The sequence below is a fragment of the Theropithecus gelada genome, chromosome 4 (genome assembly GCF_003255815.1).
Source record: "Theropithecus gelada isolate Dixy chromosome 4, Tgel_1.0, whole genome shotgun sequence".
NCBI lineage: Eukaryota > Metazoa > Chordata > Mammalia > Primates > Cercopithecidae > Theropithecus > Theropithecus gelada.
In genome coordinates this window covers 108,415,899-108,433,853 of record NC_037671.1, presented here as the reverse complement: position 1 = coordinate 108,433,853, position 17,955 = coordinate 108,415,899, and the positions used below count along the sequence as shown (strand labels likewise).

The window sequence follows — 17,955 nt, the reverse complement described above, 5'->3', positions numbered from 1 at the left end:
TCAGTAGAGACCAAGTAGGCAGTCCTGGACTGGGGTCAAATGTTTTAATACCTGCTCCATGGCAATTAATTATGAGGTCCGGAGTCATTTCTTAGCCCTTTTGTGTCTCAAGTTTTTGGCCCACAATAGTCAACCACTATGTACTTGACAATGATATGCTGACAAAGTCAGTTATTCGGGAAATACAGGGAAGACCCAGCTCCAAAGCACGGCTTCCAGGTGTGGCCAGAGGGATTTCAAAGAGACTCTGCCAGAATCTTCTTTGAGAGTGCACATCTGCACACTACATGGTGTGGCTGGGCTGACAGTCTGCAGAACCAGGAACACGGCATCCCCCATAGGGGCACAGACCGGTGCTGCTGTTAGGAAGCAGGCGTGGCGGTAGCATGCTGGCCATGCCAGGAGCCCACAGCGGGAAGGAGTGCGGGAAGGGAAGGGAGGAAAAGAGATGCTCTTACTTATTCGGGCCAGAGCAAACTTTATTCTGCCCTGAAAATCATTCTTAGATGGAGGTAAAGAGTTTTCCCTGTTGGCCCAGTTTTTGAAAACGCATAAAAGTCTCAGCTGCTGCCTTTCCAAATAGTGTTTCCTCATCTGGGTGCTGACTCTTTCCTCCCACAGCCAGATGCTCCTCCTTGCAGGAGTTCCCGGCACCTCCTCCACACTCAGGGGCTGGGCAGCCACAGCCTGCTGATTGCATGCAGGTCCTTAAGCACCTGACGCGGTCCGCACCTGCACCTCCAGCCAAGGCCTTCCAAAGTGTCAGCCAGGGCATAGAGCCCGAAAGCAACACACATCCCTCATCACACAGGTCACTTGATGGTTTTAAATACACACACACACACACACACACACACACACACACACAGAGCGCTGTCTATCCTTAGATATGTATGTGTATGTATGTTTAAGCCCTCCTGTATAGATGTGTATATAGCTATAGACGTACACACACATATCTAGGATTATATAAGGATATGTAAGTGTGTGTGTGTGTGCATGCATCTTTATCTGTATGTCTGTCAGTAAGTTCAGATGTGGAGAGACATGTCCTCCCCAGAGTCCAGGTTGGAAATGCTTGTGGGACGCCCTGAAGGCCGTTGCTGGCCCACACCGCTCGCAGGGAGGCTGCCCGTCCTCACTTCCCTCCTGCTGGTTCGCTCCCTGCTTGGTCTTGTGGCGCCTCCATTATGGACCCGAGGTCCTGCTGGGCTCCTGCCTGGAAAAAGGAGACTTAACTCTAAACCCAAACTATCCCAGGGCAGCCAACAAAAAGACCCTGATAAAACCCATTCCTCCGGGAGAAAAGCGGGGGCCAAAAGCGAGGTCCGGGAAGAACCACAAAGCTGTTCCTAGCGCGGGAGAAGTGAGCAGTGCAGGCAGCACCCCAGCCTGGGTCTCCTTAATCCTTTCTGGAAGCAGGAATTAATTTCAGGAACATCAGACACACACCCACACTGCAAAGCAAGGTGCTGGGTGCTTTAACGTGCAAAGCACAGAGACATTTCTTCTGTGTGCCAATGACGCCCCTCCCCTCATCAACGCTGTGATTGTCTAAAAGTTCTGTGTTCCGACAGGGTGCTTTCTGTTTGAAATATGTGCTTTGGAGAAGAGTTCTTCCTTCAGTGGGTTTATTAAGAAGTATTACACAGATGATTTTTTCCTAAGTTTGTGTTCCGGAAGAATAAGCATGCATTGGGTGCTGCTGGCTTGCCATGTGTTTCTGAAAAAACATTAGTTCTGCTTATTAGAGAACCAGGTGCTGAGTAGGGCGGGATCCCATCAGCACACCTGTTGATATTTTTGGTGCCTGCCTTTCCTCTGGACGCCTGCGGCTTTGGAGGTGGCATGGGGATGCCAGCGGGAGCTTACGTAGTATAGCCCTGCAGCTCCTGAGGAAGAGTGTGCCAACCTCAGGGGCCACTCAGGCAGAAGCCTCAGATCACAGTGAGTGGGAGTGCTAGAACGGAAGATGGGTCCTGCTTGTCAGTGTGGTGGGGGATTCTAGCATTAGAGAAATGCTAAACTCAAGACCTCCCAACCCCTTCCACTGCCGAGATCCTGAGAACTTGAGAGTGGCTGTTGGGATGGCTGGTTTATGATGGAAGAGTTTGATCTGGGGCATGCTCATAAAAGCTGTCCTTTGATTGATGGCAGAGCTGCCCACAATTCATCCTCTCCAGACCTGTACTCAATCCAGAGGAAGAATCTGTAAAGTCCCAAGTTTTTAAAACTGAAGGAAGTTTCCCAGCTGACTTGCCTGAGCACAGCACTGGAGTCTAGTGAAACCTTTGCAAGTGACCTTTGCAGCATTTTCTCGGGCAAGACGATAACTTGTATTTTCACATTTTCAATGACCTCATATCTAATCTCCTGATCGTGCAATAAAAATATTTTGATGAGAAATAAGGGCACAGGCAAAGGTTTCTCACAGCGAATTTACTCTGCAAAATATCCAACTAAGAACAATGTCATCGAGGAAGTGAAAGAGATTAGAAACAAAAATGGCTAATAGACAACCATCCAGGACACCCTGGCAGAAACATCAGTGTCAATGATGGAAACATTGATACACTGAAAGCTCTTCATCAGGCCCACATAAAACCCAGCAGAACTTTAGGAGAAGGGAATCGAGTAGCTTCTACTGTTAGTAAGCCCAGACTGGGTGGTACCTGGGCAGCCCAGGAGGAGAGGGAGGTGGAGGCAGGGGAGTAGAGGAGGCCCTCGATGGCTGTGACAGAATGCCTGACTCATTTTCAGGTGCTTAGCAGGCCCCTTCCCAGCCTGCACCGTCAGCCCTCCCAGGGGTGAGGGATAGGGCAGGGTGCCTGATGCTGGGATGCAGCCTTGGAGGGTGCACTTCTGACTCAGAGTCCATAGTCGGTTCTCCCTCCCTCCCTCCTCCTCCTCCTTCCTTTCCACCTCCCGTTGCCTGTACCAAACTCCATTTCCTATCCTTCTTTGTATCAGAGAAGCAGAGGCAGTGGGGAGGGGCCTCTCAGGGCCTGTGGCAGTGGGGTAGCTGCCCTGTACCATAGGACAAGAGCCCCCCGGCCTTCCCCAGGGACACAGACGAATGGAGAGACTTCTCAAAAAAAAAAAAGGGACTGGTCCCTCTGTCCACACAGCCAGGCATGTTCAAACAAAGGAGATCCACTCAGCAACTATTTCCTGTAAAAATCATTCTACTCAACAGCCACCATGGGCAAAACCTGCCAGGTCACAAGGTCGAGAACTGGGCCCTGGAAGCATGAGGCGCGGACATGGAGCAAGCACACAAACCCACTGGCTCGCCCTCTTCTGCCGGCATCTGCCGCTGCCCAGATCTGGGTTCTCGCTAGGATTCCTTATGCAGAATAAGGCTTGGGTGCCATGAAAAAGACACCCTGTGCTTGGGGTGGGGCATCCTGCAGGGACATCAGGAGAGGTGGTGATGGGGACCTCCGCGCAGGGCTGTGGGAGATGGGTGGGTTCTAGTGGGGGACATGGAAGGAGGTCTCAGGCAGCTCTTACAGCCTGAGCAAGGCCCAGAGGATGGTGCCAGGGGCTATCAGGAAGGGGCAGCCCATCTGCAGAGCCACGCCTGGCATCCTGGTGGTGTGCCCACTCGTTCCACATTGGGCAGGGTGCCCACTGGGGCTGGGCATCAAAAGGAGGCAGGGCTGCCCATCAACATGTGGTCTGCCCTACATCGTGTGAGCACACAGGTGCACTTACACACCCAACTGTGTGACGGAAAACTAAGAGGGGCTGTGGTAGCTGAACTCCTATGGCGTGGGGGCAGGTGTGACAGTGTTGAAGACTGTGAACTTCAACACTTCATCCCCTGCATGCTGGCAGGTGAATGACATCATCAGAGCTGGGTTGTGATGCTTGTTTTAAATAATTTTTTTCTTTTTTTTTTTTTTTTTTTTTTTTTGTTGTTGAGATGGAGTCTTGCTCTTTTGCCCAGGCTGGAGTGCAGTGGCGAGATCTCGGCTCACTGCAACCTCCACCTCCCAGGTGCAAGCTATTGTCCTGCCTCTGCCTCCCAGCCCTCCTGTAACTGGGATTACAGGCACTCGCCACCAAGCCCGGCTAATTTTTTATATTTTTAGTAGAGACGGGGTTTCACCACGTTAGCCAGGCTGGTCTCGAACTCCTGACCTCAAGTGATCCACCCACCTTGGCCTCCCAAAGTGCTGGGATTACAGGCATGAGCCACTGCGCCCGGCAAGAACATTTATCTTGCATCAGGAGACACAACAGAGTAGAACAGATGTTTGCAGAGGAAAGGCTCCCGCGGGGGAAATCGGTGGCAGAGGGACAGCTCAGTAGGGAGAAGCAGGGCAGTGGGACCTGTGCCTGGAGAGGGGTGAGGGCGGAGGAGTAGGAGCCTTCTGGCAAGAGTACCTGGGGGAAAGGGTCATGCTGGAAGAGGGATCCAGCTAGTACCAGTTTGGAGAGCAATGGTGAGTTCTAAGATACGTTTACAAAAAGAACCTAAAAGATAACACACATGAGTCTCCCCATTGGCCTAGAGTGACCTGAAGTTCCTCTCTTTAGTTACCTGCATGAAATATGGAAGGAGGGAAAAATCAGCTGCTTGTCCATGAGAATGTCGCAGCCTCATAGGAAATGTTACCCACCAGGTGCCTGTCAGGGAAGCCACGTGGTGATGCCGCCTTGGCTTCTCCGATTTATGGAGGCCAGAGCCCTCAGAAACACGTGCTGGGGAGCCAAGGGGAAGCCCTGCCTGTCAACAATCATTTCAATGTAACGTAGCATTAACATCCAATTAAAGGGATTACAACCATTTTTAATCATGACTTATTGTTCAGCTCTCTCAAAATGTGGAGGGTTTTCCGTGGTTGGTAAATCAAATGTTGATTGATTCTCCGTTTGCAGAGGCTGTGACAGAAAGCGTTTTCATCCCCAAGTTGCATTCACTGGACACTGACCCATCTGAAAAGCACAGTGGCCTAATACGTATCGTCTGTTTTAATGGGATTTGGTAGGAGGATCCAGGTTGGCCCACAGAAAGGACACCACAGTGGGAAAATCACGAAGGCAGCACAGGTCTTTTCTTAACTTGTCCATCCTTTTACCTGCTGATCCTCAGAGGGAACCCAGAAAGTAGGTAGGACAGGCGTCCTTAGGCTGCTTCCAGCTGCAGCTGTGCTGAGAAGTTAATGACTTGCTCAGGGGTGTCCGGAGCTGGAGCCCAGTTCTCCCAACTACCACCCCTCCCTCCCGCCAGGGGACTGAGATGCTTCCTGCTGCCCCTAACCAGCCTGACTGAGGGAGGGTCAGGAGGAAAAAGCATCAGATTGTGTCTCATAAGATCACAAGGTGGGAAAGAGGTTGTTTGTTTTTTCAAATCACCCAAATCCTATAAGAATATATTCTCATTGTAAAAAATCCCCAATGGAGGCCGGGCACGTGGCTCATGCCTGTAATCCCAGCACTTTGGGAGGCCGAGGCGGGCAGATCACGAGGTCAGGAGATCGAGACCATCCTGGCTAACATGCTGAAACCCCGTCTTTACTAAAACTACAAAAAATTAGCCGGGCATGGTGGCGGACGCCTGTAGTCCCAGCTACTCAGGAGGCTGAGGCAGGAGAATGGTGTGAATCCGGGAGGCGGAGCTTGCAGTGACCTGAGATTGGGCCACTGCACTCCAGCCTGGGCAACAGAGCAAGACTCCATCTCAAAAAAAAAAAAAAAAAAAATCCCCAGTGGTCCAGAAATACAAGAATGAAAAGAAAGTTTTTCTCTTGACCCTTCCTCCGTTCTGCTGTAGGAACCCTTGCCAGCTTTGATGTGTCCTTCCAGATGGTCTTTGAGTTTGAATACATCCGTGTGCATCATACACATATGCTGATATGGGGGTGGGAGGACTTGTACCTAAAAAGAGCCCTTCTTTTTGCACGGTTCCACAATTTGATTTTTTAAAATATTTCCTGGAGATGTTTCCATGATGATACATAGATCTACCTCATTTTTTAAACTATTTCATAGAATTCCACAGTGTAGATGAACTATAGTTTAGTCTTCTGTTGATGGATTAGATTTCTTAATTTTTTTTTACTGTTCAAGAAACGAAGTAGTGCATTTTCTTCTGTGTATCTCTATGTGCACACGTTACTGTGTCTCTAGGATTGACACTGGATGTGCCATCTCTGAGTTGAAGGGAAGCACATTTAAATGTCGATAGGGTTGCCAAATGCTCCTCTTAAGACCAGTCTGAGCTCCTGTGCCCCACATGTTTATGGCACTGGCTGTGAACAGTCTTGTCATTTTGGCCAATTTGATGAAAAGGAAAAAAATTACATTGTTTTAATTTCTGTTTTCTGGATAATAGATTGTACCTCTTTTTATGTTAAGGGGTCTTTTTCTTTTCTTATCACAATATATGCCAGTACATGTCCATGTATCAATTGGGTTATTTGTTCTTTTTCTATAAACATGTAGGGTTTCTTTATGTTTCTCAATAATAATAATAATCTCTTAGGTATCCTTTGCCAATCTCCAAATCCAACATTTACCGTTTAACTTTACTTTTTTACACAAAAGTGTTTATTAATGAACACACTCTGTCCATCTCATACTACATGGCTCCTTGGTTTGTGCCTTATATCCTCGCCCCAAAGTTACATGAATGTTTCCTTAATTTTCCTCGAATACCTTTATATTGTGTTTCTTATATTTGGTGCAGTAATTTATCTATCAGATAATTTTGTGGATGTGGTGCAAACTGAAGTTCTAGCTTTATTTTTTCTAAATGTTTAATGAAGTGTCCCAACACCACTTACTGTTTTACTGTTCTATTCCAGCAGGTCTCAAACTTCTTGGTGTCAAGACTCCTTTACACATTGAAAAATTATTAAGGACCCCCAAAGAGCTTTTGTTTGTGCATATTTTGGAGAAAGAGAGAGAGAGTTATTTATCATATTGGAAATTACAACTCAAAAAATTTTAAAACACAAGAATGCACACACCCACATCGTATTTGAACGAGGGCAAGGACATCATCTCCTTGGCCATTCTGGAATCCGGGAATTCTGGATATGTAACATATGTGGTCCCATGATCTCTCACCTCTTGTGATCCTCCAAATACTGCTGCAGTATTTGGAAGCTGGTCCCTCCCTGCCCTGTCCTGTCCCTAGTGCAGGGCTGGGTACGTAGAAGGACACAGAGCCTGCACTTCTGGGATTAGGCAGGAACTTGAGAGAAGGGTCTCTGTAGAACAGTGCTTGTCAGAGTTTTTCAATTCCGTAAACATTCAGTGAGTACTGCAGTGTGCAACCTCTTAGGCTAGGGCTGTGGGGAATTTAAAGCCATCTTTCTGGCCACAACGGAGACAAACTCTCTTAGCAGGGGTTGTGGGGGAGACAGAGGCGTCGCGGTAGCTGCTATGATTTGAAACCCATCCTCAATGCAGTAAACGAAGTCCCAGCTGCTTATGAAATCGGCTCCCAGTACAGTTGGATTGTTTCCTCTTCTTTCTCTTTCTAAAAAAAAGACAGTAAATGGGTTTTGATACCTTTAAAAGAAATTTCTGTTTCTTGATCTTATTATGGCATGGATATTTTCAGCATATTGCCAGTGGGCCAGTAAGGAATGTGTGTCTGTGTATTTGTGTCGGAGTCTGAGAGTGGATGTGAAAGGGAACAGACCATGTAAGCTGCCACAGGTTTACAAATCCCGGAGAAGCAGGAGGTTGGGGTAGGTCTAGGGCCACCCGTCTCTTGGCAAGATTTAGGAAAGGGACCAGCCCGAGACTCTTCTGTCATCCCAGCAGAGCAGACTTCCAGCATTCAAGTCCTAGCTCTGCTATTTCTCAAGCAAATTACTTCATTGCTTTCTGCCTTGGTTTCCCTGTCTGTTAAGGGGGAGTCACACTTCTCCCTGGGTCACTCTGAGGTTTAAGTGGAACAGGACCTGACACATCCCAGTGATGCCAGCCATTGTTAGGAATGATGATGCTGATGGTTCCTCGAGACCTCCTGAGTCAGCTGGGTCCTAGGATGTGGGTAGTGCCAGCAGGCTGCATCTTGCATCTCGCATCCTACTTTGGATTCATGTCATTTTGACACAGCTGCAAGCTGACAGTGGAACTGCATTCCATAATTTACAAAATGTGTCGAAAGCACATGAGATATTAATAGAAAAAGCTAGCCAGGCTCGGTGGCTCACACCTGTAATTCCAGCACTTTGAGAGGCAGGGGTGGGAGGATCACCTGAGGTCGGAAGTCCAAGACCAGCCTGGTCAACATGGTGAAACCCTGTCTGTACTAAAAATACAAAAATTAGCCAGGCGTGGTGGTGGGCACCTGTAATCCCAGCTACTCAGGAGGCTGAGGCAGCAGAATCACTTGAACCTGAGAGGCAGAGGTTGCACTGAGCTGAGATTGTGCCACTGCACTCCAGCCTGGGCAACAAAAGCGAAACTTCATCTCAAAAAAAGAAAAAAAAATAGAAAAGCTGCATTTTTTTATTGTTGCTATAAACCTTTAGAATTCTATGTCCGCTGGCTATGATCCCTCCCGATGAGGGTAATGAGCATAGTTGGCATTGTCAAAGGAGCTGCAGCCACTTTCAGTCTGGGATCCTCACTGCTCGTACATGCCAGGTTTCATATGGTTCATACATAGGAATGTTATATTCACTTTGACTTTGCCATCATTCTACCTGGATCGTAAACTCTGGGTGACACATAAGTATTTCTGGGATTGCAGTTTGGCTCTTCATGTATTATTCAGTAAATAAATCTGGTTCTGTTCTTGATTCTTTTCTACCTTGGCTATTTCTTGTTTCCGTTCCATGTGTCCCCTCCTCTTTCTGTCTCCTGTCTTTTCCCCGTAGCCAGTCCAAACCCATTGCTAGTGTCTAACGTCATCTCCCTCTCACACAACCCAGCTTTCCTGACTCAGTCTTCCCACTGGCTCCCTCATCGTGTTCCCTGGACTCCACTTCACCTCTTCTTTCCAGCCAGTGCATGACCTGAATCCCAGGGGAGTTGCCTCCCAGGTCTGCCCCCTCCTGGCAGGGGGGATGTGGGTAGGGAGAGGGGCCTCTTTAGCCCCATTCTGTGGGAAGGCAGTTGAAAATGAGACCATCTTTGCTGCCTGGGACACCATCCATGTGACCCCACGTGCACACAGAGCCTCCACCATTGCCATTTGCCCAGCAGGGGTTGCCCAGGCTGGCGGTAGCTGTGGGTAGGGGTCTGCTTCCCTGTGTCTCTCTGGTCCCCTACCACTGCCTGCTACCATCTCCATCTAGAACAGACCCAGTGGTTTAGGGCGATGTTGAAAGTCAGTCAACAGGCAGAAGCCCATTCCCTCCTGTTTTGCCTGCAGGCCTGTGTGCCCAGGTGGTGACATTGGTTAACCATGGCACAGCAGACCACGGCACCGCACTGGGTAATGTGCTCAACCTTCTGGTCTAAAGATGAATTCTCTCCAGCCTGGAGAAGATCATCACTGATATGTTCCGGCATGGTCTATTTGGCATTCATCCTCGGAAACATTAGGAGAGCAGGAGTGTTTCTTTCTCTAGCCTGTAATAGATCGATAGGGGATGCCAGATGTATGTGTAAACTCTCAAACCCAGGATGAATGGATTTTTCGCCCTGAGAAATATCTGTATCCTGTAAATAGAATTTTATAAGCATTTGTGGGACAGAAAAAGTCTCTGGCCTTTTCACATTGCCACACTCTCGGGTGATGGATTTCATCTGCTGAAGAGCACCAAGCTTTTTCCCTTTGTGTTAGACACATCTTGTGGAACTCTTGACTTCCTCTCTCTCAATGTCCTGCGAGAACTCGTGGTTCCCAGCTGCCTATCAAGCAGCGGAAGATGGCCATATAGGTCAGGGGTTGCCTGAAAGGCTGGGAAAACTCCCCCAAGTAAAAATACCCCTCACCCTGATGTCACTCCGAGAAATGCCACCGCCCGTTCAGGGGCTTATTTTCTCCTTCTTCCCCTTCTCTGTAAGCAGAGAAGAGGCCGCCCACTAAAGCAGAGGGCTTTCTGGGCCCCAGAAGCCATTCTCCTCAGGGGAGACGCCTGTTGGCACTGCAGTCCTCAGCATTCAGAAGCCAAAATTAGAGTCTGCGATTGATGTACAAGTCAATATGTCATCTTTTACCCAGGGCCTGAGCTGCAGCCAACTCAAACCAGTGTGCTTCCTGAGCAGGATGCCACAGTCACTGGCTCCACAGTGAGGCACAGAAAAAGGTGAAGGTCAAGTAGAAGTCAGAGGAAGGAAGTGGGTAGGTGACGCCCAGGGAGCCCTCCAGTCATCACGGAGCCACAGAGGCTGCTCCACGCCAGGGCATGTGACGCCCCCTGCCCTGACGGAGGCTTCCATCTGGTTAGACGAAATTCCCAGAAGAGCAGGAAGCAAGGCAAGGCCGGGAGAGAGAGAGGCCAGCAGCTAGAGTGGCCTGTGCCTGGGGGGGTTTCAGTTCCAGGCCTCCATCACGTCCACCTCTTGCGCAGCCCCTCACTTCCACTTACCTCCTTGACTCGTGTCACTGTCCTGGAGGCTGTGGTGTGCTTCTTCTCTGTCTGGTCCATCGTTGGCCTCTCAGGATTCCACACCTACTTGATCAGCTCCAACCAGACGACAAATGAGGACGTAAGTTCCTGACCACACGAGACACGGGTGTGTTCTTGGGTTTTGGGCAATGGAGGAGAAAAAGGAAAGAAGAGGTCGGGCCCAGCTTCTCCCATACATCCCATTCCAGATGTGAGCCCTTGGGAACAGAGACGGTGCCGTGGAAACTTCTCCACATGCCATTCTGCATGTTTCTCTACTGGGAATCTCTACGTTCTCTTTTTTTCTGACCACATCCATTAGATACTAAGGTTGGCCAAGTGACACCCATTTCTGGCCCTGAAGAGAGTGTTCTTTCTATTCCTTTGAAATGGTTTCATAAGCTTCTTATCACACTTCCCCTGGTAGAAACCATGGCGGGCCAATATCTTGGAGTGAATGTTTGAGTCTGCCTTTCATATTTAATTTCTCTATGGGAGGAAATTGCCCTGACCCAAAATTTAACTTTTTATCCAGGATTGTCTGCCTGTACTTAATACAGATGAAGAGGAAGTATGAAAACAGGAAACAAGGCCGGGCACGGTGGCTCATGCCTGTAATCCCAGCACTTTGGGAGGCCAAGGCGGGCGGATCACAAGGTCAGGAGATCGTAGACCATCCTAGCTAACACAGTGAAACCCCGTCTCCACTAAAAATACAAAAAAATTACCCGGGCATGGTGGCAGGCGCTAATCCCAGCTACTCAGGAGGCTGAGACAGGAGAATCACTTGAACCCAGGAGGCAGAGTTTGCAGTGAGCTGAGATCGTGCCACTGCACTCCAGCCTGGGTGACAGAGCGACACTCCGTCTCAAAAAAAAAAAAAAAGAGGAAACAAAATGTTAGAGAATGTTTCCAGAGCAGTGTGGTCCACTTTGCTCTTTACACTTAGATTTTGATACAAGTCTCTATCCACACGTGAATTAAATGTCTCAGGATAGGTCCAGTTACCTTAAACAAAAGCTTGAGAAAATAGGTTGTGATAAGACACATGAGATAAGAGAATATTAATACAGTTATTTGTACTTGGTAGCTACAAATATTAGAATATGCAAAACAGACTATTTTGGTTACAAGAAGAGGCTGAATTATTTCAGTCTGTAAATTAGCAATTAGGGGAACCATTTCATCTGCCATTCATTTAATTATCATTTAGGGCACTAAATGTGAGTATGAAAAAATCTCTGCTGGCTTATATGAGATGGCCTTTTAGTATCATGTGGGACAAATAAAAGATGATTGTCCCTGAGAATATTATTCTTTCCCTAATCTAACCTGCTGTTTTAGGACATTTCTGAGTTTGGAGTAAATGCCCATTTTCTGTAAGAAAAATACCTCCATTTCTTTGGATTAAAGATGATTTGCATTCTTTATGGGCTTCTCATGGTCCAGCTCACCTCAACCGTGCGTTGGCGTGAAGGATATTGCTTGTTACTGACTTTCCTTTTCTTTCAGATTAAAGGATCCTGGTCAAATAAAAGAGGTAAAGAAAATTACAATCCCTACAGCTACGGAAATATCTTTACCAATTGCTGTGTTGCCCTGTGTGGGCCCATCTCACCAAGGTAAGACTCAGGACGCATCGTGCTCTTATACAGACCTTGGAAAACCGAATGCCTCAGCCGTTAGCACAGTCCCCCCGCCCGGCGGAATGGGTCGCCACCACCAGGTGACCGCTTTGTGCCGCGTGGACATGGCCTTCATGAAATCGAGATCTGGCTCTGTGTGTGGTGTCACACTTCACACCTTTTTTGATCTTCAGCTGAATCTGTGTCTGATTTGGGGAAAATTTCCTGAAGCCCAAAATAGAGAGACAGATGCCTGTGGCCCTGCTAATGACTGAGGACCTGCTAATGACTGAAGGTGTGCGTAGGGAGCTGTGGTTAGCATCGTCAGGGAGACAAGACACATGCAGGAAGGAAGCAGCCAGAAAGCCTGCGGAAACCAGTTTTGAAAGTTGATTTGCACAGAATAGAAATGTTCATAGGGAGAGAGCCACATGTGCCGCAGTCGTTGAGACTGTGGTTGTGGTAATAATGACAGTGACACGAACCATGGCAGTAGCTAACCTTTATTGAATCTGTGTTAAACCCTGCTCTAAGTTCTTTACCTGCATTAACCTTTTACAAGCTCACTCTGTACCTATAGATAGGCACCATTATATCCCATTCTGTGGATGAGGAAAGTGAGGCACAGAGTTCAAATTATGTGCCCAAGATCACACAGCCAGTAAATGCTGGCTAGTCAGGATGCACACCCAGGCCGCCCAATGCCAGAGCCAGTGTGTGCCCACTGAGGCACGCTGCCTCCAAGTCAGAGTGTACAAGTTCAAAATACAGATTCTTTGTGAGTTACACCTATGGAGAACATTTTCAACTGATAAATCGAACCATGATCAACAAATAGGTATTGAGCAAATCTACTTGGTCTCTAGAATGAGTTTCCAAGTCATTACTGCTTCCTGCCTTTTGGTCTCTAAATGTGTAAAACGGAGAAATGACAAAAGCCACCATGACTGTGTCCGGGGCAGACCCACTGGGCACCCAGACCTTACCGATGTGCGCTTATGAAATGCAAACTTCATTTGATTATCAGCCTCAATGAATCCTCATTAGAGAGGTAAAAAGAATTCAAGAAAAAAAAAATCCAAGCACATATTCCAAGGCCATCTGTGCACTGGCATTGAGTTATTATGACTTTGAGTCATCGTGATGCTACTGCAAAACTAGAACTTGATCATTGTCTAGCTTTAGCCTAGAAAGTGGGGAGCCCAGCATGCCACTGTCCTCCTGAACGAGGGGTCCTCAAGGGACCCCTGACCTCCTCAGAGGCTTGGAAAGGGCAAGTGAGGATCCTGGGTTTGGGAGGCTGCTCGGTCCACAGGGGTCAGACATGCCTGGGCAGGTGCCAGCTCCTCTTGAAGAAACCTCCTGACTCACCCAGGGATCCTTCCGGGAGCTCTTTAGGCAGAAAGTCTCTCAGGCAGTGGCTTGATTTGTCGCAGCCTCCATGGTGCTTCCCACTGGCATGTTTGTGGCTAGCAGGGCAGGCCAGGAAATTCAGTGTAAGAGCCAGGGAGAGCTGCCCTCTTTCCCCGCCTGCAGTGTATGTGTGGGTCTAAGAGAGGATGCTGAAGCCTCAGTTCTGCCCAAATCTCCGTTCCTGTTCCCAAGTCCTTCATCTGCATATGGCACGGCTTTATGTTGTTTAGAGACCACAAACTGTCACAACCAAAATTATTTCCACAACTGGGTTAAATGTGCTTTTTTGGCTGGATTTGGGCTGTATTCTTTCCAAAATCCACGTTCCTTTTGGTGGGGCATTTCTTGAGAATGGTCCTATCCTCAGAAGTGTTTGAATCATTTGTTAAAAGGTAAACTGAAGCACATGAAAATATTGAAGAATGTATTTGAACAGAGGTGATTCATGAATCTGGCAGCTCCAGACTTGAAGCAGTGTGGGGCCCACTGAAGAGGCTCCAGGGATTTGGGGCCGCACTGCAGGGACTCCGGGGGAGGCTTTACTGGGCGAAGGTAGAGCGAGGCAAATGAGATATTTGCTTTGTTAAGCGGGGCTATAGCTTTCCCTGGGTCATTCTGGCGCTTGGGCAGGGACACAGGCCACTCACAGGCTCCCAGGCAGATGTGAGGGGGTGATGCCTACCTTTGCCTCTCCCTCTCATCCTCTCTTGCCTTCCCCTCCCACTGTGCTACCTCGCCCCAGCCCCTGTGCCCTTAAGTGGGCCAGGGCCTTCCCGGGCATCCCAGTCAGGCCCACCCGCTGAGAGTGTGCCCTGCCTCAGACCCACGTGCCCAGACCCCTGTGCTTGACTTGCCCCTCGTGGGTTCTTAAACGGTGCCATGCCATGCAAATGAAGCAGAGCGAGTCTTTGTGTTCCCTTTTGGGAGCCTGCATACCAAGAGTGCAGAGACCCACATTCGGTTCCTGCAATGTCACCAGAGGCGGGGACGGCAGCTGGCTGGGTATGGCCAGGTTTGGGGGGAGGGGTCCTCATATAAGCCTGGCAGGAGGAATGGAAAATTGGGAACACAGAAAGGCCCAAGGAATGGTCAGTGTCACACCAGACTTGGGCCGGTCACGTGGGTCACGTGGCCACCACTGACGGCGCATGCGCAGTGGAGCCGGCTTCGTGCCAGGCGCTGGGGGTGCACGGGAGAGGGTCCGGCTCCTGGGCAGCAGGGACCGTCCATGGGCAGGCGGCGCACAGTAAGGTGCATGGGCCGCCCAGGAGTAGGTCTAAGCTGTGATCTCTCCTAAGGGTGAGAAGGAGTTTGGAGGAGGAAGTGGTGGGGAGGAGCAGGGTTTCAAAAGACAAAGGGGGCAGCCTGTGCAGGGACCCGAGGGTGAGGGTCCTGGCTCATCCAAGGAAATGCTGAGGGGGTTAGTGTCAGGAGTGAGGGGCGAGGGGAGCTGGGCCGAGAGGTGAGACAAGACAAGGGGCGAGGCCAGGTGACAAGAAGGATGGGCAGAACCCGCTGTGTCCAGAGCATCACAGCCCTGGGAGCCCAGCTACTACATTAAACAGGCTGGATGTGATGGGATGCTGGCCGAGAACGCTTCATTTTTCTCCCCCTGCTGTCCCTTCAGACTTTTTTGATGACCTAGTTCTTTTTCCGCTCCTGGATAAAATCCCCTGCAAGCCCCTTAATTTCTCTTGTCACTTAAAAGAGAGAGAGAGAGAGAGAGAGAGCGTCAGGGCACTTTCCCTCCAAAATAGTATCATTTCAGTGCATCAGAACTGCCAAGTTCATTGACAGTTAACACTTCCCATCCCTTCACCCGAACCTGGTTGGGAGGACTGTGGGGTTCCCTCTTCCCCTTGAGTTCTGCCCCACCCCCCGCCCCCAGCTAGTCCTGTCTCCCCACCAGCTTCCTGTCCAACAGTGAGGAGGGGATTTGGGCAGGGGGTCAGTGCTGTTGGTCCCCTGCCAATGCTCTAAACTGGTGGGGTCTGAGAGCACCTGACTAAGAGTTTCCTCTGAGGACCCCCCATCGCGCAGTTCCCTGATGGAGGCAGGGCCTTTTCTCCTGAGAGTCACTCATACCTGCCACTGCAACCCCGCGCCCGAGGCCATGAGCCCTGCACAGGCCTCTCTGTGGGGCCCCCTCTGTGGGTCTCTTGGGCTGAGTCCTATCGTAGTTTCCTAGGGCACTGCAGTCCAACAACTGCCATGAAATGGGAGGGTTAAAACAACAGAAAGTTGTTCTGTTACAGTCGGAGGCTCGAAGCCTGAAATCAAGATGCCGGCAGGGTTGCAACTGTCCCGAGGCTGGGGAGAACCCTTCCTTGCCTCTTCCGGGCACCTGGTGGGGCCATCAGCCCTCTGCGTTCCTTGGCTGGCACATGCTTCACTGCAGGGTAGCCTCTGTCAGCCTGTGGCGTTCTCCCTGTGTGTCTCTGTACCCTCACCCAGCATTCTCTTCCTCTCCTCTTTTTCTTCTTGTAAGGACACCAGTCACATTGGACAAAGGCCCACTCCAGTTGAGTGTGACCTCATCTTAACTTGGTTACATTTGCAAAGACCCTACCTCTAAGTAAGGTCACACTTGCAGGTACCAGGTTAGGACTTCATATCTTTCTGCACAGTTCAACCCGTGACATTCACTCAAGACCTGGTGGTGGTGGTTGTTTGCGACGGAATCTCACTCTGTCGCCCAGGCTGGAGTGCAATGGCATGATCTTGGCTCACTGCAACTTCTGCCTCCCAGGTTCAAGCGATTCTCCTGCCTCAGCCTCCCAAGTAGCTGGGATTACAGGCACGTGCCACCACACCTGGCTAATTTTTTTGTATTTTTAGTAGAGACGGGGTTTCACCATGTTGGCCAGGCCTGTCTCAAACTCCTGACCTCTGGTGATCTGCCCACCTTGGCCTCCGAAAGTGCTAGGATCACAGGTGTGAACCACCGTGCCCAGTCCCTCAAGACAGCTTGGCACTGGCTCTCTCCCTTGAGACCCACACCTGGACCTTCACCCAACCCTCAGGTCCCAGTCCATCCCTGGCTGTCACCCACACTAGAGGGTAGAGCGCCTTTCTCCAAAACAGCCTTCTCTGCTCTTTCCCCCTCTGACCCTTTGTACCTTTGAAGGGAGGGTTGCAACGCTGGTTTGAGAACCCCCTTTGACGTCCTGCAGAGGAGGTCCGGCACTTCTCTTTGAAAGGTGGAGATTCTTGTTGCCTGTTGTTTTTTCTAAACCTATAGAGTGTTCAGCTGGAACTGAGGCAGAGGGAGTCCCATTTGAGGATCCCATCACAGGTGGTTTTTCTGGCTTATCGTTCTGCCACTTAAAGACCGGAAGGCAGTAGTCATGAGGTTAACTCCTGTGTTCCAAAAGCTGAACTGACACGTAGGAGGCCCTGCGTTCTGAGAAAAGCAGCCCAGATAGTCAGTCCTCAGAGGCGGGGATGGTCATGGCCTGAACACGTTTGCTGAGTGAATGTAGTAAGAAGATGTGCCGTTGAGGCTGGAGAGGAGCACTGGGGACAGATGGTGACAGGTGGAGTGAGACCAGCTTAGAGGCTGCCGCAGTTAGTGGACAAGAGGGAGATGCTGGCATCTGAGCAGGTGACATGCCCTTGGCCTGGCCAGGAGGCAGGCCATGCCACAGTCATGTTTAAGGGGAGAAGGAACAGAATCTGGTCACTGATTGTACATGAAAGTGAGGAGAGGCATAGTCTAAGGTGCCTGAGGTGGGCCTATCATGGGAAGAGGGAGCCCTGACATGGAACCTGAAATAGTGCTGCTGCATCTCTGGCTTTTTATTCACTCTCTTCCTCCTGTGTTCTCTTCTCTCTCGCAGCCTAATTGACAGAAGAGGGTACATCCAGCCCGACACGCCGCAGCCAGCAGCACCCTCCAGCGGTATCACCATGTATGGGGCCACGCAGTCACAGAGCGACATGGTAGGAGCGGGGGCCACCGCCCCTGTGACAGCTTTCCTTTTGCTTGTGTGCTCACTAACAAGTCACCGAGCAGCCTTCCTAGCAGACCTCCCCAGGAGCAGGGGCAGCCCGCGGCCCCCCACCCCCTGACTACCGTGCTCAGACGGCAGGCAAGACGTTAAACAGAGGCAGTAGCCAGGGAAGCGTGTGGCCACTGAGTTTGGTGTGCTTGTTCACAGTTGTGCAGGGGAAGTCCACACACGCGATCCCTCTGCCAAAACAGCTTGAGGCATGTGGATGGAAGCCCCCCTTATACAGGATCAGGCTGTTGTTTGAGGGATGAGACACATGTCCCAGGCAAGGCTGGGCTCATGGTCTTCCATTTCCCTTTCCGTACCTTGGTCCCCATCTGTACTGACCCCTCTTCCACTTCCTCAAGCATGCGTGGCTGGTGCTGCCAGTTCCCC

General features: G+C 49.9%; 1 protein-coding gene across 2 annotated transcripts in view; it reads left to right on the top strand.

Annotated features, from left to right (window-relative positions):
- Positions 1 to 17,955, top strand: part of ZDHHC14 (zinc finger DHHC-type containing 14) — a 305,082-nt gene that overhangs the window by 263,593 nt on the left and 23,534 nt on the right. For both annotated transcript variants that reach the window (XM_025383739.1, XM_025383740.1), the window contains exons 6-8: positions 10,527 to 10,629; positions 12,042 to 12,151; positions 17,407 to 17,509. In XM_025383739.1, coding sequence (XP_025239524.1) covers positions 10,527 to 10,629; positions 12,042 to 12,151; positions 17,407 to 17,509 — 316 coding nt within the window. The remainder of the gene's footprint in view (positions 1 to 10,526; positions 10,630 to 12,041; positions 12,152 to 17,406; positions 17,510 to 17,955) is intronic.